This window comes from Pongo abelii, chromosome 2 (assembly GCF_028885655.2).
Source record: "Pongo abelii isolate AG06213 chromosome 2, NHGRI_mPonAbe1-v2.0_pri, whole genome shotgun sequence".
Taxonomy (NCBI): Eukaryota; Metazoa; Chordata; class Mammalia; order Primates; family Hominidae; genus Pongo; species Pongo abelii.
In genome coordinates this window covers 139,246,305-139,273,017 of record NC_085928.1, presented here as the reverse complement: position 1 = coordinate 139,273,017, position 26,713 = coordinate 139,246,305, and the positions used below count along the sequence as shown (strand labels likewise).

Genomic DNA, 26,713 nt, shown 5'->3' with positions numbered 1-26,713 from the left:
TCCAACAAGTGTGTCATTAGAAACTGCCAAAGGAAAGAAGTGACATAAGCATCCTGCCTCAGCAGGTTGGGAGAATTACAAGTGCAGCCATATAACTGTCCTGCACCTGCCTGTCCAGTTGGTGGACTAGTCAGCTTTTTACTTCCTTCTCCTCTTTTGGGGCTTTCCCTGCCTGTGGGAACTTGCATGAGAGAGAGAGACCCAAGAGAAGAGAGAAGGCCAAGGGCACACGCTGTATGACACCTTGGAGTGCTTTGACTTTATTGTAGTGAGTTGGGTCTCAGCTACAGTAAAGTTCTTACATTAACTGAATGCAATTTGCCCAAAATTCCCCCCAGTTCACATATTCCAGAGAAGGCTGCACCCTACAATTTTCCTTCAATCCCCCCAACAAACCTTGAAAAACAAATTCTGATCCTAAAACTTGCACGTAATTTGAACTTCTCTGAAAGAACATGGTAGAGTTTGCCTTCTGCTGTATGCCCCCGAGCAGGCAAGGACACAGCCTACAAAGAACAATTTGTGGTTTGGTGGCTGTGCCTCTGAGCCAAATTACCCAGGGCAGTCCACTCAAGAGTGATGGAGACTGTCTCAGCCACCCAACGCCAGTGGGGGCCCAGACCACAGAACACGATTTTACTTCAAAGCCAGGGTACCAGCAGCCAGCCAGCCAGCCTGAAGTCAAGGTCACAAGAGGGACACAGACAAGTGCACACACCTGTGGGCATGTACGCCAGGTCCCCACCAACTCTACTGTGAAACCCCTTTGCATTGCAATTTCAACACTGGCTGAGCAGTTTAAAATTTAAAGGCTTTCACAACGAGAAACAGCCCTGTGAAAGAAAAACTTAAAAAGAAAAAAAATTTAAAGGCTGCTAAAACCTCCTAGTACAGTCTGCTTTCCAAGAGTCTTTTTTCCAAAACAATGCATGTGCGTCCATGCACACACACACACACACACACACACACCGTGCACACATGCACACACAACTCACCCAAGCAGCCTGCCGAGTAACAGAGCAGTCCTGAAATGATGAGCAGATGAGCAAGGCTGAATGATGAGCCCGTCATTGTGAGGCAGGGCCCAAAGCGGACTGGCCAGGGAACACTAACCGGAGACAGGCTGAGATTCGTCACGCCTCTGAGTGCTCCCAGTGCTTGGCCTGTTTGGCATTAGGGGTGGGAGTTGGCCAATCCCTGCTTTGATGTTGCTTCTGCTCCAGATGCCAGGGGTCTGGGGCCAGTCCTGAGCTCCTGGGAGCAGCAATGGGTAGGCAGCCCTGCTCCAGCTGCCCATGAACACTGCTGTAGGGGAGGCTTGGAGGACAAGAGTGCCTTCAGCCCACGGGAGGATATGAGGTTGGGAGCCCAGGGATACTTATCCCCCTGCAAGCCAAGAGGAAATTAAGAGCAATCAGTCAAACAGGCTGCTTTTCATTTGGCTCAAAAACCGCCTTGTCAATACTGCTCTGGTAAGCCTCAAAGTCAACCTCCCACTGAGACTGTCCAAGGGGAGCCTGCCCTCCTCTGCTTCAGGGAAGACCTTCATGGCCAGGGGTCTCAGCTCTCATCCTGTCTGGGCCAAAGTGTTGCTGACAAAGCTAAACGTAACTAAAACAACAACAACAACAACGAAACCACAAACAAACAAAATATATAGATTTCCAAAGGACATGTAGGCAAGTCTTTTTGGATGAAGCGGCATATACCAGTTACATGCTTAAATCTATCTGGTACTTCATAGGCACACCCAGTGCACAAGCATGGACACACACAATATTTTAGATTATAAAAGACAAGATTATTATTATACTACTTAGCAATAAGCACTGTTGTTTTAATCAGCTTAGTAAAGACCATAAGCTATAGCAGGAGTCAGCAACTTTTGCTATAAAGGGCAACACAGTAAATATTTAGGCTTTGTGGGTCACACGGTCTCTGTTATGACCTCACTTTGCCATTGTACAGGAAAGCAGCCATAGACAACACATAAAGGAATGAGTGTGGCCATGTTTTGTAAAAGTTTATACAAACATAGGAGGCAGGCTGGATTTGGCCCACAGGCTGTAGTTTGCCAAACCCTGCACTGTAACCTTAGAAAGAAAGGACACTTATGTTCATTCATTCATTTACTGTTTTATTCATTCAGAAACACAGTAAGTACCAAATTGTGCAAGATACAATGACTAGACACAGTTCCTGCCCTTGGAATGTGTTGTTCAGTGTCACAGGAAGAGTGCTGGCCCTGGAGTCATCCAAGTTGGGCTTCAGTCCTGGTTTTGCCACTTAGTAGCTGTGTGACCTTGAGGAAGTTATTCATTCTTTCAGAGTCTAAGCTTTCTTACTTATAAAGTGGGCGTGCAAAGCCGACTTTGATAGTTTGCTGTGAGGATTAGAGCTACAGCTTTTGGAATTCCTGACACCGAATAAGGGCTCTCTTATTGACATATTCTTGGATAACTGTTGTATAAGGTAAAAAAGAAGAGTGGCTAACATAGGGCAGGGATGCCTGAAGGGATTTATAGAAGGAAGAAATGGGTAACAGTTGAGAGGGAGAGGGTCCAAGTGAGATATCAAGGAAGGATTCCTGGAAGAGGTGGGATTTGAGCTGATACTTGAAAGCAGTGACTTGCTGTATCAAGATGGGAGGAGTGGGAGGTGAGGCTTAGGCTGTATTCCTTCTCTGGGAAATTCCCCTTTGTCCTTCTCAGAAACTGGGTCTAAGACCTCAGAGAAAGTAGCAATAAGGTCAGGAAGTCCTCAGTCCTGAGTCCTAGAGAGTTGCAGAAGTATCTGCATCACATTTTCCTGACTTTCTCTATTCTGAGTCATATTCTTGCAGCTCTTCATTTTTCAAATTTCATTTCACAAACCTTCAGCGATGGAAGTTTTGCCACTTTTCACGCCAAAAGCCCTTACTTTTTTTTTTTTAACCACATGGCATCAAACTTTTTCTAAAAAGGTTGACATATGTAAACCACTCAGCTATACTTTGTTTCATTATTGTAAAAACAAAAGTAGCTGGACTAGATAATCGCTGGGGTCCTGTCCAACTCGGCAGGTGTCTGAATCTCTATTTGAACCTAATGGTTCAGACTCACGAATATCTTCTGCCTCTTCTCTGTGTTTCTCTCCTTCTGCTACTCTCTTTTCTGTCTCTGTCTTACTCTCTCTGTCTCTGTGTCTCTCTGTCTATAACTTTGTCTCCTTCTCTGGCATTGTCTCTGTCTTTCCAAGCATGCACCATTGAATTTAAGTCAAATTTCTGGATGTATGCTCAACCACTTTTAATTGCTCTCCAGCCAAGTGTGCCAGCCTGGGATTAAGAGCCCTGGTCTTTAGCCCTGGCACTAACTCACTGTGTGACCTAGGACAACCCATTTCCCCTGTGGGTCTGGATTTTTCTAGATGTACAATGAAAGCCTTGGACCAGATGAGCTCTAAGCCCTTTCCAACTTTGGCATCTATCAGGGTCTGTGATTCCTGAGACATCAATGGTTCCTAGACAGGGGTGAAGGATATCCCCTTTTCCCCCTTGGTGAGCAATCTTTGCCCTCAAGTTCCCTCAGGTGCCTTAGCCTGGCACCAGTTCACCACGGCAGAGCTGCCTGCAAAATCTAATTCACAATACAAGTTTCTGGGGCCTTCCTGCAGCTGTCAGCAGGTGTCACATTCACAGTATTTTGTCTTAATTACAGCTCTGGGATTTATCAGCCAAGCTAGAGACCTCTTCTGAAATACGACATCCCCGGGAGCTGTTCCAGGTGCTCCTGTCCCTGCTGCTGCCACACACAGGCCTGTTCCCTGCCGATGGGGCCGAAGTAGATTCTGCTTTGCATGCTGCTCCTGCTGTGTCTCCCACCACTACCTCACAGAGAGCCCATGCTACATAGATAACTCCCACACCCCTCCCAGGGACCCAGAGGCAAAGACATCTACCTGTTTGGGGCAGTGCCAAGGCTCACACCAGCCCTGGAGCACTTCACGTCCGCTGTCCCATCCCAAAACCTTGGTGGGCAGAGAAATAGGTAGGAGGACCCGAGTTCTACCTTCCCACTGACAACCATTCTTTCCTCGGCCAAGCTTTGGTCAGGTTCCCCTGAGCCCTCTTCTTGACTAGGCCTTGAACGTGGACTTCCGTGTCCATCCTTGCAGAGTCCAGTTGTAGCCAGAATCTTGATAAGTCAGTTTAGAGAGAATCCCCCACCCTTGAGAACTGATCAACCTGGTCTGCCTTCAGCAAGAATCCTGTTAAGTTGGTTCAGCCAAAATCCCCCATCATGATGTCTCCTCTTACTAGTTTTTAATCCACTGACCCCCCCAACCTGCTTCTTGGCTACAATTCTCCACTTGTCCTTGTTGTAGTGGAGCTAAGGTTGATCTCTGTGTCCTATTACAATAGTCTTTAAACCTATTGCAATACTCTTGGATAAAGTCTTCCTTACCATTTTAACCAGTGTCAGAATAATTTTTTCTTTAATCTCACCTCTAGATGCAATGGTTTTGTTTACTCAGGAGAGTCTAGTAAAAGACTAACCTCTTGGGAACAAAGAGTTTTCATCTCATCTGCTAACTTGCACTGATTTTTTTTTTTTTTTGAGACGGAGTTTTGCTCTTGTTGCCTAGGCTGGAGTGCAATGACATGATCTCGGTTCACTGCAACCTCTGCCTCTCGGATTCAAGAGATTCTCCTGCCTCAGCCTCCCGAGTAGCTGGGAGTACAGGCACCTGCCACCAAGCCTGGCTAATTTTTTGTATTTTTAGTAGAGATGGGGTTTCACTGTGTTGGCCAGGCCGGTCTTGAACTCCTGACCTCAGGTGATCCACCCGCCTCAGCCTCCCAAAGTGCTGGGATTACAGACATGAGCCACCGTGCCCAGCCTTTTATACATTTTTTTTTTTTTTTTTTTTTTTAAGACAAAGTCTCCCTCTGTCACCTAGGCTGGAGTGCAGCAGCACAATCTTGGCTCACTGCAACCTCCACCTCCTGGGTTCAAGAGATTCTAGTGCCTCAGCCTCTGGAGTACCTGGAATTACAGGAAAAACACCATGCCTGGCTGTTTTTTGTATTTTTAGTAGAGATGGGGTCTCACCATATTGCCCAAGCTGGTCTTGAACTCCTGGCCTCCTGTGAATGTTCCCCATTCAATCCTTTGATCCCCACAACAGCCCCACAAGGTATATATTAGTACTGTCATCCTCATTGGCCACCTTGGCCTCTCAAACTGCCAAGATTACAGGTGTGAGCCACCACGCCTGGCCTAACTTGCACTGATGAATACAGGTTTCCTAGAATGCTGTGTTAAGAAGGACTCTGAGAAAGAGGGCCATGACTTGTTAGTATCATCCTCCCTGAGATGAGGGGAAGGAGCATTGCCTGCGCTACATACTTGCAGACTCTTGTTTGGCAAAACCCACATCATGAAATGACGATGACCCAGGCTCAGCATTTCCCAGGCATTATTGCATTGAACCCTCACAGCTGATTATCCCCATTTTACAGAGGAGAAAAATGACTCTTGGAGAAGTTAAGTCACTTGATCTGGACCACATAGCTAGTACAGAATTGGGGTCAGAGTTCCAAAGGCACCTTGCACACAGCCCTAGGAGGAGGTGCCCTCCTGTGGTCATCTGACCCTGACCGTTGGTGATGGCTCACTGGTTCCCAACCACTTCCAACCTTCCTGCTGTCCTCACTGCTCTAGTCTGGAGGGGCAGTTTCCCGGGTTAGCTGGCTGCCTCCTCTACTAACTCCCAGCCACTGACTTCCAATCAGAGGACCTTCTCTGAGTTGGGGCTGTGTGGAAAAGGCTAACATTCCCTCCAAAATGTGTGCTCCCTCTTCCATAGGCCAGAGTGAGCCCTGTGAAGCAGCTGCATTTCCCAGCCCCCTACAGTTTAGAGAGATGGGGGCATGTCATTATTCTTGCCAATGATTCTGCCTGGGTGCACAGACTCAATTCCTGGGGGACAGTGGAGCCACGGGATGTAAAGGGCCTGCACCCCTGAATGCCAGAATGGAGGTGCACTGCCCCCAACCAGGAACACTGGACTGTTAGGTGAGCAAAAAATAAATTTTGATTAGGATCAGCCACTAAAATGATTACCTGTTACAGCAGATAGCATTGTCCTAACCCAGTAGTGAGGTGCCAACAATGGGATGCATTCCATGATGTTCCCCATTCAATCCTTTGATCCCCGCAACAGCCCCACAAGGTATATATTAGTACTGTCATCCTCATTTTCAGGTAAGGCTCAGGGAGATTAAGGGATGCACCCAAGGTCAAACACAACCAGTAGGCAGTAGGCCAGGATTGAATCTGGATGTCTGACTCCAGAGACTTCTGGAGGTTCAGTTACCAGCACACGGTGGAGATCTTCCTCCACCACCACCACCTAGAGAGAATGAGCAGGAAACCTCAGAAGAAATGGCACCCAAAGGAGCCAGAAGTGTCACCTCAGCCAGCTAAGGTTGGAACCACTTACCAACGCCCAGAATCATGTCTTTCCAATCAAACCCAATGACTGCTCATCTCTGGGTTTCAGTTTCCTGGTTTGTAAACTCCCATGAGTAAACAATCTCTGATTATCCCAACCACAGAGAGGGTTCAATCAGGTGTGCTGGTGGTCTTCAATCAAACATGGGTTTACCTCCCCTATTCTATTCTTCAAAGAGGGTGACAAATCTGCAACTCACTTGAAATCCATCAATAAAAAAGATTAATAAACAGATACATGATAGAGTAATTACAGCAAAATGATAGCCAGTGCAGAATTGATGTGGTGCGTGTATTGGTTTTCTAGGGCTGGGGTAACAAAGTACCACAGACTGAATGGCTTAAACAACCGAGACTTGTTTCTCATAAAGCTTGAGGCTGGAAGGCCAAAACCAAGGTGTGGCTGGTTTGTTTTCTCCTGAGGCCTCTCTCCTTGGCTTGGGCATGGCCACCTGCTTGCCATGTCGTCACATGGCCTCTCTTCGGAACGCATCCTTCGTGTCTCTTTGTGTGTTCAGATTTCCTCTCTTATAAGAACACCAGTCAAGTTGGATTAATGCCCACTCTAATGGCCTTATCTTAACTTAATCACTTTTATAAAGACCTCATCTCCAAATATAGTCATATTCTGGCTGGGCATGGTGGCTCACGCCTATAATCCCAGCGCTTTGGGAGGCCCAGGCAGGTCGATCACTTGAGGTCAGGAGTTGGAGATCAGCCTGGCCAACATGGTGAAACCCCTTCTCTACTAAAAAATACAAAAATTAGCCAGGTGTGGTGATGGGTGCCTGTAATCCCAGCTACTTGGGAGGCTGAGGCGAGAGAATCGTTTGAACCCGGAAAATGAAGGTTGTGGTGAGCCGAGATTGCGCCACTGTACTCCAGCCTCGGCAACAGAGCGAGACTCTGTCTCAAAAAACAAAACCAAAACCAAAAGAAATACAGTCATTCTAAGGTACTGGGTATTATTGGGGCTTCAACATGAATTTGGGGGAGACACAATTCAGCCCCAAACAGTGGACATATTGGTGTTCCCTGAACAATTATCCTTACTTTCTCTGAATGTTTGAAATTGTTCCTAATTTTAAAAAGAATACCATTAAAAAATTTTAGGTAGGCAACAGAGAACCAGAAGATATGTTCACAAGGATTAGGGTTGGGAGTAGGTCAGCCCAACTCCCTTGCTGGCAAATGTCTAGGGGCCCCCGGAGCTGCACAGAGCTAAGGCACCAGCGCCGCCTGGAGGAACCTGAAGCCGCTCATTGAGAGGCCTTGAGCAGGTCGTTCAATCACTGCAAACAATATAAGAAGGTTATTCTCTTCTGTTTCCCACCCCTAACTCACAGAGATGTCTTGAGGAGGAAAAGTCTACCCTCACTACAAGGATGAAAGAAAATCAGTCATCTCATATCGGTCATTATTTTATGTAAGTCATATATCAAAAATACCTCCTTTGCACACATAGAGTCAAGGAAATAAATCATCCCCCTTTCCCCTGACAAGAGAATTATTTTGGACCTTATCTAAAGAAAGGCATCTGCTTTCTGAGTTCAAGTTCTAATTTGACCAAATGGCATGTGGTAAGTAGAGAGGAAGGCGGAGACAATGCTATTAGGAGCCAAGGGAACATAAAGAAACCTCTCCATGGCTGGCTGTGCCTTGACTCTGAATTTGATTACAGCAGCCAACATAAATCAGCCGGTGCTATTAAATCTTCTGCCAGTGCCTGACAGGGGAGGACAAGTTTGTAGAATTATTCGGGAGATCTGGCCATAGGTCAGAGACAACATCTTCCAGCTGCATCAGGCCCAAAGGGTGGGTTATTTCCAACACCTGCTGACAACTGTGACTGCGTGGAAAGACCCTGTGCTTCCAGCCGCTATGTTTCCATGCCTTCATTTTTCCATGGTGACAGTTTAGCTCTGTAGGCACTTGTAATTCAAAACCACCTGGCTCACTTATTCCTTTCCCTAGATCCATCCCTGCACCCCCCACCCCACCTCCAGGATCTATTGTCCAAGGGTCCACAACAGGTGGGGAGGAGGGAGGGTGGGTTCCTGGGAGTCCCATGGCTGCCCACTGGCACAGACTGGCATCTCTATCCATTGGTCTCAAAGTCACTAAAACCCTTGGATTCCAGAAATTGGGGAACCTAGGCTGATCCCTTTGGACTCAGTTGAGCACTAGCACTTATCAACTGAGCAAGTTGGCAAGATAAACCTTAGGCTTTTTGTAGCACTATAATCCTGTGATTCTACCAATCTGGAAACTCTCTGAGATCTCAATTCTCCTTGCTGCTTTGGCTCTAAGGACTTTTAAAGACAAAAAATTCCATCTTGTGCTCCAGATGAAAGGTAGTATTTTATATGTACAGATGGTGTTTTGTTTAATTGTTTAGAATAGGTAATACATGCATGTGATTCAAAATTCAAAACATATAAACAAGTATACATTAAAATTCTTTCTCCTACCCCTCTCCCTCAGCTACCCAATTCCAATTATTTATTATCAATCATTACTTAGTTTTCTGTGCATACTTCTGGGAATATTTTATGCATATACAAGCAAATAGGTAGGTATAATATTTTCCCCCTTTTACTCAAAGGGTTACTTGTAATATTCTATTACACATATGGTAATCCCTCTTGGTTTCTTCACAGTATTTTTGTTTAAGAGACAGCATCTCATTATGCTGCCCAGGCTGGAGTGCAGGCATAATCCCACTAATGATCAGCACAGGAGTTTTGACCTGCTCTGTTTCTAACCTGAGCGGGTTCACTCCTCCCGGAGCAATGGGACACCCCGCTCCTGGAAGGACACTGTGGTGATGCCAAACTTGGTGTGGATAATCCCATCATCATAGTGCACTATAGCCCAGAACTTCTAGATTCAAGCGATCCTCCTGTCTGGGTCTCCTGAGTAGCTGGGACTACAGGCACACATCAGTGCACCAGGCTCTTCACAGTATTTCTAAGAAATTATTCTGTAACTACATAAAATGCATGCACATTGTTTTCTTTTCTTTTTTTCTCTTAGAGACGAGGTCTTGCTATGTTGCCCAGGCTGGTCTCATATTCCTGGCCTCAAGTGATCCTCCCACCTCACCCTCCCAAAGTGCTACGATTACAGGTGTGAGCCACCGTGCCCACCCCACTTTCTTTTCTATGGCTGCATAATATCCCTTTTTTTGGAAGAATCATAATTTGTTCATTCTGCCCCCTATTGATGTGCATTTGGATGACTTGCAAACATCTGCTGATGCAAACAATGCAACTAAATAACTTTCCACATGCCATCTTTGTGTATGTTGGTAAGACTATCCATTACATAAATTCCTAGAAATAAAAATACTGGGTCAAAAAGTATGGGCACTTGTAATTTTTACACATACTGCCTAATTCATCTCCAGAAAGGCCCCATCAATTCACGTCTCCTCCTAGGAGCAATGGATGAGAGCATCTGTTTCCATATACCTTCGCCAACGGTCTGATGTTTGACCTCTTGAATTTTACTGGTTGATAGGTGAAAAGTGGGTCTCACTCTTTGCCCAGGCTGGAGTACAGTGGTGCAATCACAGTTCGCTGCAGCCTTGACCTCCCAAAGTCAAGCAATCCTCCCATCTCAGCCTCCCAAGAAGCTGGGACTACAGGTGTGTGCCACCACACCCAACTAATTTTTTGTATTTTTTAGTAAGATGGGGTTTTGCCATGTAGGCCAGCTGGTCTCAAACACTGGGGCTCAAGTGATCTGCTAGCCTCAGCCTCCCAAAGTGCTGGGATTACAGGCGTGAGCCACTGCACCTAGCCTTCAGCATGGTTTTAATTTTCATTTCTCATATAGTAAATGAGACTGAGAATATTTTCAAACACTTTGAAGCCATTTATACTTTTTCCATTTTTTTCATTGGGTTGTCAATTTTTCTCTTACATTATTTTTCTTATATATAGGAAAGAAACACTTTATTATATGGCTTGCAAATATTTTCCCTAGTTTGCTTTGGCCTTTTGAGTTTGTTTTTGCTACACATTATTTTTTTATGTAGCAGAATTTAATGTATAATTATTTTCTTTTATGGTTTCTGGGTTTTTCCACACACCCAAGTTACCCAAAAAAACTCCCAAGGTTTTTTCTAATAATTTTATAGTTTCATATTTTATATTTAAATCTTAATTCATTTGTAACTTATTCTGGTGTTTTCCTGTGGCCTAAAACAGAACACAAAAACAGTCTTTAAACTACCTTAGGTAGCCTGCCAACACCAGCTGTCACAACTCTCAACAACACGTATTGAGCACTCACTATATGCTAAGCATCGGCCTACAACTGGAATGCTGCCTTCATTTGAAACATTACTTATCTGAGATAAGTAAACTGAAGCTCAAATAAGTGCCCAGGTAAATGGTAGAGTCTGACTTGAACACAGATGGGTTGTCTCCTTGTCTGGATTGCTTTGCTCTCACACAAACTCCAACCATTTGTATAACAAGTAGCCAAGGATATTGTAGGCGGTACAATAAACACTGGTCATTTGATTGAGGGGAAGTATCTCAAATGCTATGTATATTAAGTAATGATCATAATGAATCTAGAGACGGAAAGCCAGGTTTGACGAGTGAATAATTCATCAAATTATTCATCAAATAATTCCACGAAGCCCCCATCAATTCACATGCCCTCCTAGGAGCAGTGGATGAGAGTGTCTGTTTCCACACACCTTCACCAACAGTCTGTTACACCTTTTGAATTTTGCCCATCCGATAGATGAAAAATGGGCAAATTTTCAGTCTCATTCATTACATAAGAATTAAATTATATATTATAAATTGTATATAATTTTCATTATATGAAAATTAAAACCACACTGCAGGCCAGCTGTAGTGGTTCATGCCTGTAATCCCAACACTTTGGGAGGCTGAGGCAGGCAGATCGCTTGAGCTCAGGAGTTCAAGATCAGCCTGGGCAACATAGCTAGACCCAGTCTTTACTAAAAATAAAAAAATTACATACATAATAACTATAAGAAGAAGGAGGATCTTAATCAATTCAAATGGATTTTATTGCTTCAATTAGAAAAAAACATTGAGCAAAATGCAAAGTGGCAGCAGATGGGTATATGGCCAGAAAATTGGGCATCTATGTCAAATCAGCCACTATTCGCTGGCATTCCACTTGAAAATCTCATATTTAATCATTTTCCTCTGATTGCCCAGGAGGACCTGCACTAGGCAGGCCTGGTGACTTGATGGCCATTGTCACCTCAAAGGAAGCATGCGAGACAGATGCCATGTGGACAGAGGGCCTGTTCTGATGCGGATGAACTGGATACAGTTAAGTGGCTTGTCTTCTTGCTAGGTTTTGCATATAGTTACACAATTTCCAAAAAGTGGACACTCTCAGAATTGCAGTGCCTTGTGGGGTTTCCTCTTAAGATCACCCCTGTCTTAGAAGGGGAGAAGCTTTCTCCTTCACAGCCAAAGGAAGAGCTCCTGCCTGTGAACTTTGCTGGTTAGCAGGCCTTTCTACTGAGAACTCAGAATGGCTAAGGTGTTGTCCTCAGGTGTGAGCATCCCATGTCCTGAAAGTCAAATGTTGCCCCTCAAAGTACAACAGTAATTCCTGAGTACATTCTCTGACCCAGGCCCAGAGCTGGGCCCTTCCCAGGCTTTCTCCTTGGATCCTCGCAATGACGTCATGGATTGTATATTCCCCTTTTCCAGGTGAGGAAAATTGATTCTATGATATCCAAGGTCCTGTTGAGTTGGGATTCTGAACCCAGACCTCCGGTTCCATAGCCTGTGCACTGGGATGTCCCCAACTCAGCCTCAGGCTTTAGATGGAGACTCTTAATTCTAAAACTGGAATCTTCAGCACCGAATAAGAGCAGATGGGGCCGGGCGCGGTGGCTCACGCCTGTAATCCCAGCACTTTGGGAGGCTGAGGTGGGTGGGTCATGAGGTCAGGAGATCGAGACCATCCTGGCTTAACACAGTGAAACCCCGTCTCTACTAAAAATACAAAAAAAAATTAGCCAGGTGTGGTGGCGGGAGCCTGTAGTCCCAGCTACTCAGGAGGTTGAGGCAGGAGAATGGCGTGAGCCCGGGAGGCGGAGTTTGCAGTGAGCCGAGATCGCGCTGCGCCACTGCAGTCTAGCCTGGGCGACAGAGCGAGACTCTGTCTAAAAAAAAAAAAAAAGAAGCAGATGGGATGATAGTGGAATGAAGCATTCCAGGAGGAGGCAAGTGGCTGAATTCCAGTTTCTCTCCACCATTTGGAATAATGGTTGCAACCAGTAATTGAGAGCAAACTGTATGTCAGGTGCAGTGCAAAGCTCTGTATGTATTAGCTCATTTTATCCCCATCACCATCTAAAATGGAGACTCTTATTATCTCCATTTTACAGATGTGGAAACTGAAATATTAAGAAATTAAACCGTGGCTGGGCATAGTGGCTCATGCCTATAATCCCAGCACTTTGGGAAGCCAAGGCAGGTGGATCACTTGAGCCCGGGAGTTCAAGACGAGCCTGGGCAACATGGCAAAACCCTGTCTCTACAAAAAATACAAAATTTGGCTGGGTATGGTGGCATGTGCCTGTAATCCCAGCTACTGGAAGGAGCGCTGAGGTGGGAGGATCCCTTGAGCCCAGCAGGTGGAGACTTGCAGTGAGCCGTGATTGCCACAGCACTCTAGCCTGATGACAGAGTGAGACAAGGAGGGAAGGGGACAGGATGGGAGGGGACAGGAGGGGAGGGGAGGGGAGGGGAGAAAGAGAGCAAGAGAGAGGAAGGGAGGAAGGGAGGGAGGAAGGGAGGGAGGGAGGAAGGGAGGAAGGAAGGAAGGAAGGAAGGAAGGAAGGAAGGAAGGAAGGAAGGAAGGAAGGAAGGAAGAAAACCAAAACAAAGATCACATGGCCAAGATCTCTCAGCTAATGGGTTACAGAGACTTACTCAAGTCCAGAGCTGTGTGAATGGGAACTCCATGCCTTTTACTCTCACATAATGGGTTCTCAGTGCCAATGCTCAGAAGAGAAACACACACCAAGACCCCTTCTTTGTGCGGGTGCTAATTCTGTAAATTTGCAAACAGCATGTTAGCCACAAAGTCAGGGAAAGTCTAAGTCTAAAAGGATATTTAAAGTCTGGTCCACCCCTTAATTTTACAGATGAGGAAACTGGGTCCTATAAGAGAGCAAATGACTTGTCCAACACTATAGATGTGTCCTAATTTTACCCGAACTCCTAAGGACTGAGCTGCAAGTCTGTCTAAAAACACAAGTAAACAGGCAAATGGCCAACCCCCTGCCTACATGTCTCCATATGACTTTCTACTGGACATGAACAAAATAATCTTGGCAGTCATGCCCAGGGCAGCCAGCTCCTAAGCCTGTCCAGCCAATGCACTCTTATTCTCAGGACTCCACAGCAGAGGGAAGTAACGGCCAGAGCAGCGGACTCAGATAAAGGAAGAAAAGAAAAGAAAGGCAAATAAACCATTTCCCTCAGATACTCTGGGGAAAGCATTTCTGGGGCCCAGATTGTTCCTAAAGTCACCTCGGCCCTTCAATCCTCACTTTCTACTGGCAGACAGGAAGAGTGAGGGGACAAACCACCCAACCAACACTGCTCCTGCAGGGCCCTGCTGCTCTCTAGAGACAGGGGACTCTTGTGTTTTCCACCAAGATGGTTCCCTACCATGACCTTGCTCCACGCAGCTCTCGAGATCGACAGAAGGAAAACAGATTGTTTCCTCACCTGGAGCCTCCCTAAGTCCTGGACACTGTGCTCAGTGGTTGAGAATTTCATTTCTAGATGACCACAGAGAATCTGGAAACCTTTTGGGGGCCACTCCATGAGGTCCATCCCAGTAAGGATGGTCTCAGAAGCCAAGCTGGCCCTGTTGGACACAAAGGGCAGTCCAATTTCAACTCCTCATGATCATAACCCACCCGACAGTCCCCTCATACGGGGGACAAGTCCAAACACTGGAACAAACCCAGAATCCTAGTGAAGTAAGAAGAGCAGGTGGGCAGGAAAGTCTCTCCAAGTAGGATGGCCAATGTCGCCCCATTCCCTGTCTTCCTGGGTCCCCAAGAAGCCCCATGCCAGGCCCAAAACCCCTGGAAAGTCCTCTGTGGAGCATGGTCCCAGGAGAGAACTCCCAGCAGCAGCAGGAAAGCTCCTGGTGCCTTCTCCAAACTTCTCAAAGACACCCATAGGAAGAGGAGAGTGGTACAGAAGGAAGAGTGAGGAAAGTGTGGGATGCCTGGGAGGGAGGAACCTGCCTGACTCACACTGATGCTTCCTTCTTTTCTTTCCTCTCTTTTTTCATTTGCAGCCCCCAGCTGGTTGATGGTGCAAAGCCTGTAGCAGCCACGAGGCCTCTCCTTCAGCTGTCGCCAGCTCCCAAACACGCGCCCCATGCCTGTGTTTATGCTGGTTGCCATGAGAGATAAGTGCGGGCTTGAATGGAGCTAAATGCTCCTAGGCTGGGAGATGGAAGAGGGCCAGGTGTATTTTTAAAGCATCTGGGAAAGCCGGTCACCACGAGAAGCCTCCTTCTCTGGGCAACGTGTTCCTTCTTTAGGGGCTGGTTTATAAATGCAAGGTGGGTGGAAGCTGAGTCTCTTCTTTTTTGCCGTAACCCACTGGATATTTTAAGCAAAAAGTTCTTTGGGTTGTATTTGGGATTTTTGCCTTTTGACACAATTAATTATGGAAAAAGATCGTGACCTCTTGCCATGTGTAGAGACACCATGAGGTTCTGGAAAGAATGACAGAAAATATGTATATATCACACATTGTATGCCAAGCACTATTGAAAGTACTTTATGCTCATAATTAGACCACTTAATCCTTATGACTTCTCTGGGAGTGAAATCCTGTTTTTACAGCCATTTCATAGATGAGGAGGCTGAGGCACCAACAGGATAATTTGCCAAGGTTACAAAGCTAAAGGAACACAGGATTTGAACTCCAGCAGTGCGGCACCAGAGGCCCTACTCCTAACCACTCTGATTCTGCCTTTGTCATGGTTTGGGGTCAGAAGTCCTGATGTAGAATGTTGACCCAGGCACTGTGTGACTGCACCTCTATGAATGTTCCTTTCTTCTTTGGTAAAATAGGGGTACTAATGGCTACTTTGTGACATTGTTGTGAAGATTAAATATAATATGTGTCAAGAGTCTGGCGACTAGAAAGTACTCAATGAAAGGTAACTTTAGTGTTTTTAGTGGTGGTTCCATGGCCCACTGGATCCCAACTTCTGCATCCCAGCAGGGAAGGTCTGCTGAGCTATAACTGTTACTGTCCAGAGGGACGATGGAGGCAAGGAACTGTGTAAGGGCCAGCAGGACACAGCTGGTCTCTCATACTATCTACAGCAGAGGACACTTTCCTGCCCATATTCATCAATCCTGCCCATTCGTCGATCCTGCTCATGCTTTCAGCTTCCCACCTCAGGGTCTTGTGTCTATGCCAGAGTGCTTCTCCAACCATGGGAAGTTGTTTGGGGTAAGCAGGAAGAAAAGAGTGGTGAAAATCCCCAGGAGTTGATGGATAAATATCCCAGTCTCCTGCCTGTCTCCCAGTAGACAGGCCCCCAGTAGAATTGAGCCCCAGTTGCTCATAGCAGTAACCTGCTCCTGAACACACTCCATACTGACTGCCTTCTCTTCCCTGTCTCACTTCCCCACTGCCCTTCTGAGATCACCTCCCAAATAAACTACTTGCACTCAAATCCTTGTCTCAGGCTCCGCTTCTGAGAAGGAACCCAAATGAAGACAGTACACATCCCTGTGCCTTTGATTCTGATGTCACTTTAACAAAACACTTGTGGGTCTGTTTACCTAGTGGAAAAACTAGGTAACCTGTGGCGGCCCCCACAGATATCCAGATCCTGATCCCTGGAACCTGTAAATGTTACCTTATATGGAAAATGGGACATTGTAGATGTGATTAAATTAAGAAGTTTAAAATGAGGGGATTATCCTGAATTACTTGGGTGGACCCTAAATACAACCACAAGGGTCATTATAAGAGACAGGCAGAGTACATTTGACACAGAATGAGGTAATATGACCACTGAAGCAAGATGCTATGCTGCTGGCTTTGAAGGTGGAGAAAGGGGCCAGGAACCGAAGAATGAAAGAAATGCAGCTCTAGAGCTGGACACGGCAGGAAATGGATGCTTCTCGAGAGCCTTCTGAGGGAGCTCAGCTTTGCCAACACCTTGATTTCAGACTTCTGACCTCCAGAACCATAAGATAATAGATGTGTGCTGTTTTAAGCCATTATGTTTGTGATGATTTATTACAGTAGCCATAGGAAACTAATATAGGAACTCAGAGGTGAGCTAGAGCAGAGGCTCTTACAGCATGGTCCACGGACCAACAGCATCACACTCTTGGGCCTCACACTAGAACTACTAAATTAGAAATTCCCAGGGTGTGTCTCAGTGGTCTGCAGTTTAACAAGCCCTCCAGGTGATTTCCATGCTGCCCGTAGTTCAGTGATTAGCCCTGGCCAGACATTAGAATCACCTGGAGGACTTTAAGCATTCCCAATGCCTGATCCAATACCCCAGAGATTCTGATTTAATTCATCTGCTCAGCTTGGACTCTGGATTTTCATAATGCAACCCGGGTGCATATTCTTTTGTCTAACCAGGGCTGGGAACCAGTGCTGTAGTTTGAGACTCTCTGATCTAGAATGTTGACTTTCAAACCGAGCTGTGCAGAACTTTGGGACTCTAGACAGATGCTGAAGAAGGGGAAGGCAGAGGCCAAGCCAGCAGGGCTCCTGGTCCCAGAGACCAGAGTCACATGCCCAGAGGGGGCTAGAGAGGTAGATGTAGTAAGGGAGGTGGACGGGGGTTAAGAGCAGACTTGGTGAGCTGGAGAAGCTCCATTCCAGTGATGGCCAGAATGTGTGTCCAGCAGCTTGTCCTGCTTTTCAAGATGTTTGCTTCTGTATCTTATTTTATTTTTTGCTAAATAGATATCTGAAATACTTTTTTTTAATGTTAAAGCATTCGATTTTTAAATGTTAGCCACTAAGGCAATTTTTAGAAATCACCATCCCCTGCCTTTAGTACTCTAAGGGTTAAGCATAAAGGCTGGATTTGGTCTTTGGGCAGCTGGTTCATGAACTCCGTCTCTGTCCCACGTGTCTTTCATTCATCTCTTAGGACTGGATAAGTTCCTCTCAGAGAGATGACAGAAACTCCATGTGGGTGGGATATTTTTGTCTGCTTGCTCACTGCTGCATATCCCCAGGCATATAGTTGGCACTCATGAAATGTTTGTTGAATTAATAAATCCTCATAACAATTCTGTGAGACAGAGACTATTATATCCATTCTTCAGATGAGAAACTTGGGGCTCATTGTCTGAAATGAGCTCTCCACCATCACACAGTTCATAACCAAGGGAGGCACAATTTGCACCCAGGACCCCTCACAGTAGGGGCTACTGTGAAGAGCAAGACAACTGCAGTTTTGAAAGTGCTTTGTAAAACAAGAGGCTTGTGGGATCATTGGTGCCAGTCCATAGGAGAAACACAAGTGGTACTTATGACTGAATTGCATTTAAAGAAGATGGGGGCCAGGGGCGGTGGCTCATGCCTGTAATCCCAGCACTTTGGTAGGCTGAGGCAGGCAGATCACGAGGTCAGGAGTTTGAGACCAGCCTGGCCAACAAGGTGAAACCCCGTCTCTACTAAAAATACAAATTAACTGGGTGTGGTGGTGGGCGCCTGTAATCCCAGCTACTCAGGAGACTGAGGCAGGAGAATTGTTTGAACCCAGGAGGTGGAGGTTGCAGTGAGCTGAGATTGTGCCATTGTACTCCAGCCTGGGTGACAGGGCGAGACTCTGTCTCAAAAAAAATCAAAATAAAAAATAAAATAAAGAAAATGGGACACAAGGTTATTTGGTATCTCATCGAAGCCAGAGCGGCTCTCTGTTCACTCTGGAGCTGTATTGTTTTTGTATGGATGTGGCAGTGGTGGCTGTGGATCTGAAAAAGGAGGTGTGAGTGTGGCAAACAGTAAGGTGGGGGGTTGGCCCAGCTTATCAGAAGGGAAAGTCTCCCATCTCTCACACCCACCCCTCTCTGTGTCTGAACAGGACATGAGCCCACTGCTGCACGCAGAGGCTTGGGATGGGGTTGGCAGGAAGCCTGGGACCCCTTAGAGAGTTCTTTAATTTAAGAATCCTCTCTGATTTTATTATCCATAGGAAATATGGGGCGGTAAATCGGAGGAGATGGCTGGCAAGTGCATTACGGAGCATTAAACAATAGCTGATCAGCATCAGACACAAATAAATGGTCCATAATCTAGTGCCAAGAACATGGATAGTTCCCAAGTGGTGGCCTGGCTGGCTTCCAGGCAGGGGAGCACGGGGCTGGACATCAGGCCCTACAGGCCACAAAATGCCTGCCCTGGGTTACATCCCAGCAGGCAACAGGAGAAGATTCCAGTACCCAGACAGAAATCACATCCTTCCATCTGATCTCACTCTACAGGACTGGATTTAGGTGTTCTCACCATCTGGTTTCTGAGACCCGGACCCAAACATCACCTGGAGAGTTCTGCCTTCCTGGAAAATCCTGTATTCAATGAAGGAAGCCACATGTGTCTGCAGGGGCATCGATGGGGGTTGGCTCACAATGCCTAAAGGGAAGGCTTGTGAAGTGGATTCCCCTGGCTCCCCACCCCCAAACACCCTGGTTGACACCATTTCACTAGAGTATTGTTTAGCTTAGAGCCTTAACCTCCATTAAAATGCAAGAACTGGTCTACGGCCATACCACCCTGAACGTGCCCGATCTTGTCTAAAATTCAAGAACCATCAAAGGAGAGATAAATCAGTACCCTGGCAAGTCATGCACACTTTAATATAAAGCAATATTCAATGTTTTGCTAGAGCTTTGGGCATTGATATCCTGAGGAAAAAGTAGGAGGGAATGGAAAATAAAGAATCCAGGCCAGGCATGGTGGCTGTAATCCCAGCACTTTGGGAGGCCAAGGCCAGCGGATCACTTGAGGTCAGGAGTTCGAGACCAGCCTGGCCAACATGGCAAAACCCCGTCTCTACTAAAAATACAAAAATTTGTCAGGCTTGGTGGCACGTGTCTGTACTCCTAGCTACTCAGGAGGCAGAGGTATGACAATCGCTTGAACCTGGAAGGCGGAGGATTGCAGTGAGCCAAGATCGCGCCACTGCACTCCAGCCTGGGCGACAGAGCAAGACCCTGTCTCAAAAAAACAAACAAACAAAAAAGAATCCAGAGGAAAGTTTCCAGAGGATAGGAGGGTAGCCTACAGGACTTTAAAAGCCAATATCACTATTTATCCAAAACCATAAGCAGATTTGGTCTATATTGGTGAAAGCCCTGGACTTAGTCTCCAGCTCTCCCACATAACAGCTGCATGACCTTGGGCAAGTCACTTAACCTTTCTGAGCTGCCATTTCCTCATCTGAAAGGGGAAGTGGTGCTGCCCCCATTCAGGAGTGCTGCGAGAATTACACAAATTAAACTGTGTGGAAGGCCTGCTCTCCAGTAAATATTATTGTCTTTGTGTCTGTGCCTCCACATTTTGGAAACTGTACTACTACTGAGCTACAACTGTGGGTGGATACTGGAGCAAAGTCAATCCACAGACCCATAAGTGAGTCCAGCCAGGGCCAGCCAAACCCAGGCTAGATTAGCTGACCCTCAGTTTACCCACAAACACATGAATTTCAACAATAAATGGTTGTTGTTTCAATCTACCAAGTGTCACGGTGGTTTATTACCCACCAATGGTTAAGGCAATACACCAAAGGTGGGAATCTTGGCATTCTTAATAATTGCCATGTTCAGTAGAAATCATTCTAATATATAAATGGCATTTATCTACCTTCTTAAGCAAGATAAAGTAGGCACAATCCAGTCATCATTGGACCATTCATGCTGATCATAATGAAAACCAGTTAATGTGCTGTAGTCAGTGATGCCTTCAGGGGTTACAGACAGAGCAGAGGCTCTAGAGGTAGCTCTAGTCTACTATTTTTTGTTTGTTTAAACGAAGTTTCGCTCTTGTTGCCCAGGTTGGAGTGCAATGGCGCGATCTCAGCTCAATGCTACCTCCGCCTCCCACGTTCAAGCAATTCTCCTGCCTCCACCTCCTGAGTAGCTGGGATTACAGGCATGCGCCACCACACCCAGATAAATTTGTATTTTTAGTAGAGACGGGGGTTTCTCCATGTTGGTCAGGCTGGTCTCGAACTCCTGACCTCAGGTGATCCACCCAACTCAGCCTCCCAAAGTGCTGGGATTACAGGCATGAGCCACCGCGCCTGGCCTACTATTCTTTTTGAAATCTCAGACCCATTTCCTAATTCTTTATTGCTTTTCTTGTAATCATTCTTATCATCTGTCATTGTGTCTAGCTTAAGCAGCAACTCCTCCCTCCCCAATTTAATATGCTATGTGTAATCACCAGCTTTCAAGTCACGTACTATCTATGTCTATTAGAGTGGTGTCCAAAATAAGAGTTAATAGGCTTAGAGTAAAGGCCTGAAATAGTTTTGTGTGTATCAAATATTATGTGCTTTAGCAATGGCATTTCTATCATCAGTTCTGGCCTCTGATGTTTTTTGCTCCATTCCTGGTTCTCCTCTGGGACCAGCAGAGGAGGTTGCCAGGTAATGAACCTCTGATCCAGATAGCTGGTGCTGTGTATGGCACTGCTGGAACAGTCTTTCCTGAAGACAGTGAAGGAGTGGATTATCTATGAAGGTAAGTACTGGCCTACAGGCCCATGAGAGCTCTTCCTCCATCACAATCCCTTTCCGGGGCATTTACGACATGCCACCTGTGTTTCAAAAGCAGGTGATCATGGAATCCTTCAGAGCAGAGGCCACATCCTACTTGTCTCCGTGTCCCCTGAAGCACACATTAGAGTGCCAGGCACACAGTAGGCACGCATTAAGTTATAATGCATAGAATGAAAAGATTTTCCTGGTTGCCCTTATTTTCTATGTATACACAGCCTATCTTCAGAAGAATAAGAGTCTGTAAGCTTCTGAATATACAATATTTTACATTGTTTTCAAACTGTTGGAAAATATTTCCAAAGGATTACAAGGAACAGTTTCCATTTTTTTAAAGCTTAAGTTTATTTCTGAACTGTGCTATCATAAAGCCATGGTGACTAAATTAGGGGGACAAAGCCAAGTGACCACTGGAGAAAACATATCTTTGTGATACTGAGCTGGTTACCTTAGTGATTCCCCCTAGGTCTATTCCATTGTTTTCCCAAATGTCTAATGACCACATTCCCAGCCAGAAGTGCCTGTGGATGTGCGCACTGGTTGTTCTCCATCCCAACCCTCCCTTTGGCTCTCTGCCCTCAGTGTTCCAGTCCCTGACCTCCATGCTCTGCCCTCTGGCTTCAAGTTGGGTTGGCCAATGAGAGGCACTGCCAATAGGTGCTTGGATGGGAGGAGAGAGAAGATGGTGTATTTCTCCTTCACTTTCTCCCTGCTTTAGGTCCCTCTATGACCAATGCTCTTGCTTGATGGCCCCTCCTCCAAGGCTCCAAATCTCCCTGGGATCCATTTTCCTATTTGCCCCTCTTGCCTTTTCAAGCACAGGGTGGTAAAGGTGTACTGCAGTTGCTAATCTCTAGGTGCCTCAGCATTCCTTGTTGGTTCCCTTAACCCCACCCACACCTCTCAAAGTGATCCCTTCATTCAGATCTTTTCATCTGAACCACCTGAGTTGCTTCTTTATCCTGCTGTTGCCCTGATTGGTACAGTCTGCAAAAACCTTACCTAAGAGATATCTATGCTGTGCCAGGGTGCTCTCCAAGGCAAAGAGTTCAAAAGAAAACCAGAGGTTCTTTTCTCTCTAGTTTTCTGAACTCCTTAACCACTTTGGTGCTATTTAAATTAAGTAATACAAAATGATGGTAAACCCCAGTTTGTAGATGAGAAGCTTTTATTCATTCATTCATCAAATATTTATTGATTACTATGTGCCAGGCACTGTTCTGACCCTGGGAAAACAGTAAGGTACAAGAGAGACACAGGCCCTGCCCACATGGTGCTTATAATGTAAGGCCACTGTCTCTCAGAAGTCAGGGAGCTCATCAGAGGCAGGGCTAGAATCAGAAAACCGAGTTTCCTTAAGTCCTAACCTTCAGCAGATTCTCAAAGGAATCCGTGACTGAAACATGATTAAGAACCACCAAATTAGGCCAAATTAACTCTCAAGCTTCTCCCTTGAACTGGGGATTGAATAATGACTACTCACTCCTAGAAGAAGCTTGATGCTCTTAACTTGAATCTGCAGGGGCATGTGGGCACACACCCACGGTGACACCACCACTCACCTCTCCTGCCCACCCTCCCGAATTCTCCGCAAATCTGCCCCCACCTCCTTCTGTTTCTCACACGTTTATAATTAGCCCCACACCAGTCTCTGAGTCACTCCCTCACGGCCCACAAACGTTGGCTACACAACTTGCTGACGAGCTGTTTTTATCAATGGGCAGCAGTTGGGAGCTGGATTCAGAGATGTGCCCTCTCCGAGAGCCTGGCATTTCTGGCCCTCTCTGTGTTTCCAGCAAAGGCAGTGATAGTGAAATTTCTGTCTCAGTTGAAGTATTTATGAGACTCATGTTGGAGGCATAACTAAAACTTTGCTGGGGAGAGTCAGGGGTCAATGAGGTGAATTGAGGGGAGCTGTGAGGGTCTGCCTGCCTCCTTCAAGCCCTCTGGAAACATTTGAGTTTCCTCAGAAAGGTTTAAATAGGTCATACTAGTAACCGAATACTTCCCCTGCTCTGGACCAGACAGGACAAGGGCAACAGCCTGGTGACCTCAGAAAAGGTTACAGGCTGGCAGACACAGCCCCTTCCCCAAATCTCCCAGCCTCATACCCGGCAGACACACTCAGCTCCAGACCTGGCTGTCACTGTGGAACCCCCTCCACTTCTCCCTGGAAAGCTCGCTTCTCTTAGGACCTCCAGCTGCCTTGTCTGAGGCTGAAGAGAAGTCGCACCCAGGAAGACAGGGCTGGAGAAAGGGAAAACCTAGTCCTGAGGCTGCAACTGCCCCCCCGCTCCGCTCCCACCCCCCACCCCACCGGCCCCTGCCACCTGCATTTTCCCTTCGAGGGACTATTGTGGCCATGGATGCTATCTGGGTCTGGAAAGAGGTATGTTTACTCCACAATAGCCCCTATGAGGCAAGCCCCCTTCGAAGAGGTCAGAGATGTATTTATAGAAACATCTGAGACTCACTTCTCTATTACTTGTATGCCTCTGTCTGTTTTAAGCTCTCCCAAATTCCTGACCAAGATGAAATCATGCAGCAAATGGGGAGAAGTAGGGGAGGCAGAAACCATTTTTCAAAGCGTCTCTGCTTTGAGCAGCCAGGTAGGAGCCGGTTGGAACAAGGACAGAAGGGGCTTCCGAGACAAGCTTGGGTGACAGGAAGCTGCTGGGGCGGCCGTCTCCCTTCCAACCTCCCTCCACCAAGAGTTGAATGGCAAAAACATCAGGAGACATTGCAAAACAATCTTCCCTCCTCCCCCTGTCCCCTGACAGATGGAAGAGAGGAAAGTTGTGGCCATCGTTTACCTGCTGAGATAGGGAGGACGCTGTTGATGAAAGTCGGCTGAGACACGATAGAGAGGAAGAAAAGCTGAAGATAAATTCCCAAAGTCATTGGATTCAGGACAACCATGCTGGCCAGGGTCTGGCGAGGGTCAGGTTAGAAAGGAGGCTGCTGTGGAGCCTTGCTTATCTCTGCTTTTCTCTTCCTCACTGCTGTTTGCGCGCGCGTGTGTGTGTGCGTGTGTGTGTGTGTGTGTGTGTGTGTGTGTCTTTCCCTCTTTCTCTTTCCCTCTCCCTCCTCCTCACCCCCTCTCTCTCTCCCTCCCCCACCTCTCCTGTCCCCCATGCCTTTACCAAGAAAGAATGCCAACCATTTCCCATTAAACTGTCTCCATACTACATAGAGTTATATTTATCTCAAGCACCATATCAAATGCCCACATTAAAATTAAGATGTCAAAATTTTCTTTTTTGGAGACTGAAGTAAGTGGCTAGTGAAGAGGTGATGAGAAGGCAGCCAAGTCTCAGATGTTCACTGGAGGCAGTCCTCAAGAGCAGAGAGATTCCTAATTGGTTATGCACCACCATCTACCTGCTTGGAACTGGGCAGAAACAACTCTCCTGATTCAAACCAAATTTCATGGAGAAAAACCCCTCCACTGTCAGCCTGTGACATTTTTACCCATTGTGTAACAAATGTAAAGTTAACTTTTAATTTTTTTCTTTAATCATCCAATAAAAAGGAGGAAGGAAGTAGTTTATATTTCCAAACAGCTTTCTCTGTGAAAAAGTGTTTCTCTCTCCAAAAGCTGCAACCTTTTGATTCAATGCAAGGCAAAATAAATGAAAACAGTAAAAGGATAGAAAAGTGAATGATTTTTATCAAACTATATTCAGAAAAATAACATCATTAACTTAATCTTTGGCTAGACAAAATTCTTCAAATAAAAATTATCACACTCTTAATACCTTTTATGAGTTTATAAAAGCCTGTTATAGAGATGATTAGATGACTAAAACAAAATAATAATTCACAGAGTTGTTCATTTTGCTTTAATTTACATATTACATGCCTCATAGGAGTTAACTCAGAAACAGTCTGGTAGTTACTGGACGCTGGGGTGGGCATCCTGCCCCCGTGCTCATTATGGGGAAGGTGGAGTTGGGTCAGGGCATGGTATAAAGCAATATTTTACAGCTGTAGCACCACACTTGGGCTTGACTCTCAGCTCTGAGTGGCAGTGGACAAGCTCACCTCTCTAAGCCTCAGTTTTCTCATCCATACAATGGAGACAATGTTCCCTTTAAAGGTTTGTTGGAAAGTTAAGTGAGGTAATGGGGATGAATCCTACACGGATTAGAACTTGCACATAGGAACAGCACAAAGGAGACCCAAGGGAGCCATGGTAGCCTGGGTGCAAAGATGGCCTCCAAAAATCCTCCCATCCCAGTGTGTGCATGCCACTCTTCCCAGCAAAAAGCAGGGCTAGTTCCCCTCCCTTAAATCTGAGGTGGCTCTGTGACTTACTTTGACCAATAGAATGTGGCTAAAGGGACACTGTGCCATCTCCCGGCCTAGGCCTTAAAAGGCCTGGCAGCTCCTGCTTTTGCCTTTTCTTGAAAATCAGCTGCCACTTTAATAATTCTGGACTATTGAAGAGGCCACATGGAGGGGGAAGCAGCCAGCCTCCAGCTGTTCTGACTATCCCAGATGCAGCATCAACAGGCGAGTAAGGCCATTTTGGAACATCTAGCCCTGTCCTGGTCTCAGATGATGCCAGCCACAGGAGTGACCCCAAGTGAGACCCTCTAAAGAACTGCCCAGCCCAGATTACGGAGTCATGAGCAAATAAAATGGCTATTGTTTCAAACCAGTAAGTTTTAGGATGACTTGTTCGGCAGCAATAGCTAACTGATACAGAGTTGATGAGGAAAGCTTTTGAAAGCATGAAAAATATACTTGAACTACATTCAAAATTTACAGGACAGATTAAAGAGAGGGTATCCCCATTTAGCTGCTCCCAAAATTTTTACAAGAAGGAGCTGTGATTGTTGGCCAAACCCAATCAGGACATTCTCAGGCTCACTCTTGTTAACTTTTGGAGCCCCAGCAGCCAGCTTCTGGTGGCTTGGAGAAGGTACAGTCTACCTGGGAGGAAGGTATCTTTTGAGTAACTTGGTGCCAGAATATGAACTTTCACTATCTAGCTCAGATTCCTCCTCTGCAAAGCCAGTGTGACTTCTTCCTTCTCTCAGCACAAAGAGTTCACCCACTGACCATAACCTTGGAACAAATTCTGTCAATATGTCCTACCGGTGACACCTGCTGCTATTGTTTTTGAACACCACCTTGTGTTGCTATTTAGCTGGCATTAACATCCCTAAAGATAGGGGACTATCCCACAGCTCTGTGTACTCTCAAGGCCCCCAGGACAGTCCTTGTCACCTAACAGATCCTCAACAATGTAAGTTACTTTGATCAAATCACACCACTGGATAGGATGAAAAGAGAAGAATGTACAAAAGTAGCATAACTTTATGCTCCAGCTTTCTGCACAACTTGCATTTCCCCAGCACCCCTTGAAGCCTCTGCACATACAGCTGGCTGGC

The 26,713-nt window shown here is 46.1% G+C and overlaps 1 protein-coding gene across 3 annotated transcripts in view; it reads right to left on the bottom strand.

The window, feature by feature from the left end:
- Positions 1-24,360, bottom strand: part of COLQ (collagen like tail subunit of asymmetric acetylcholinesterase) — a 75,000-nt gene extending 50,640 nt beyond the window's left edge. For 2 of the 3 annotated variants that reach the window (XM_054552573.2, XM_024245291.3), the window contains exon 1: positions 24,128-24,360. In XM_054552573.2, the coding sequence (XP_054408548.1) occupies positions 24,128-24,233 (106 nt within the window). In that variant the 5' untranslated portion in view covers positions 24,234-24,360. Of the gene's footprint in view, positions 1-995; positions 9,594-24,127 lie in introns of those variants that run through there. The other variant, XM_054552572.2, reaches the window with a different exon arrangement.
- Positions 24,361-26,713: the final 2,353 nt, after the last annotated feature.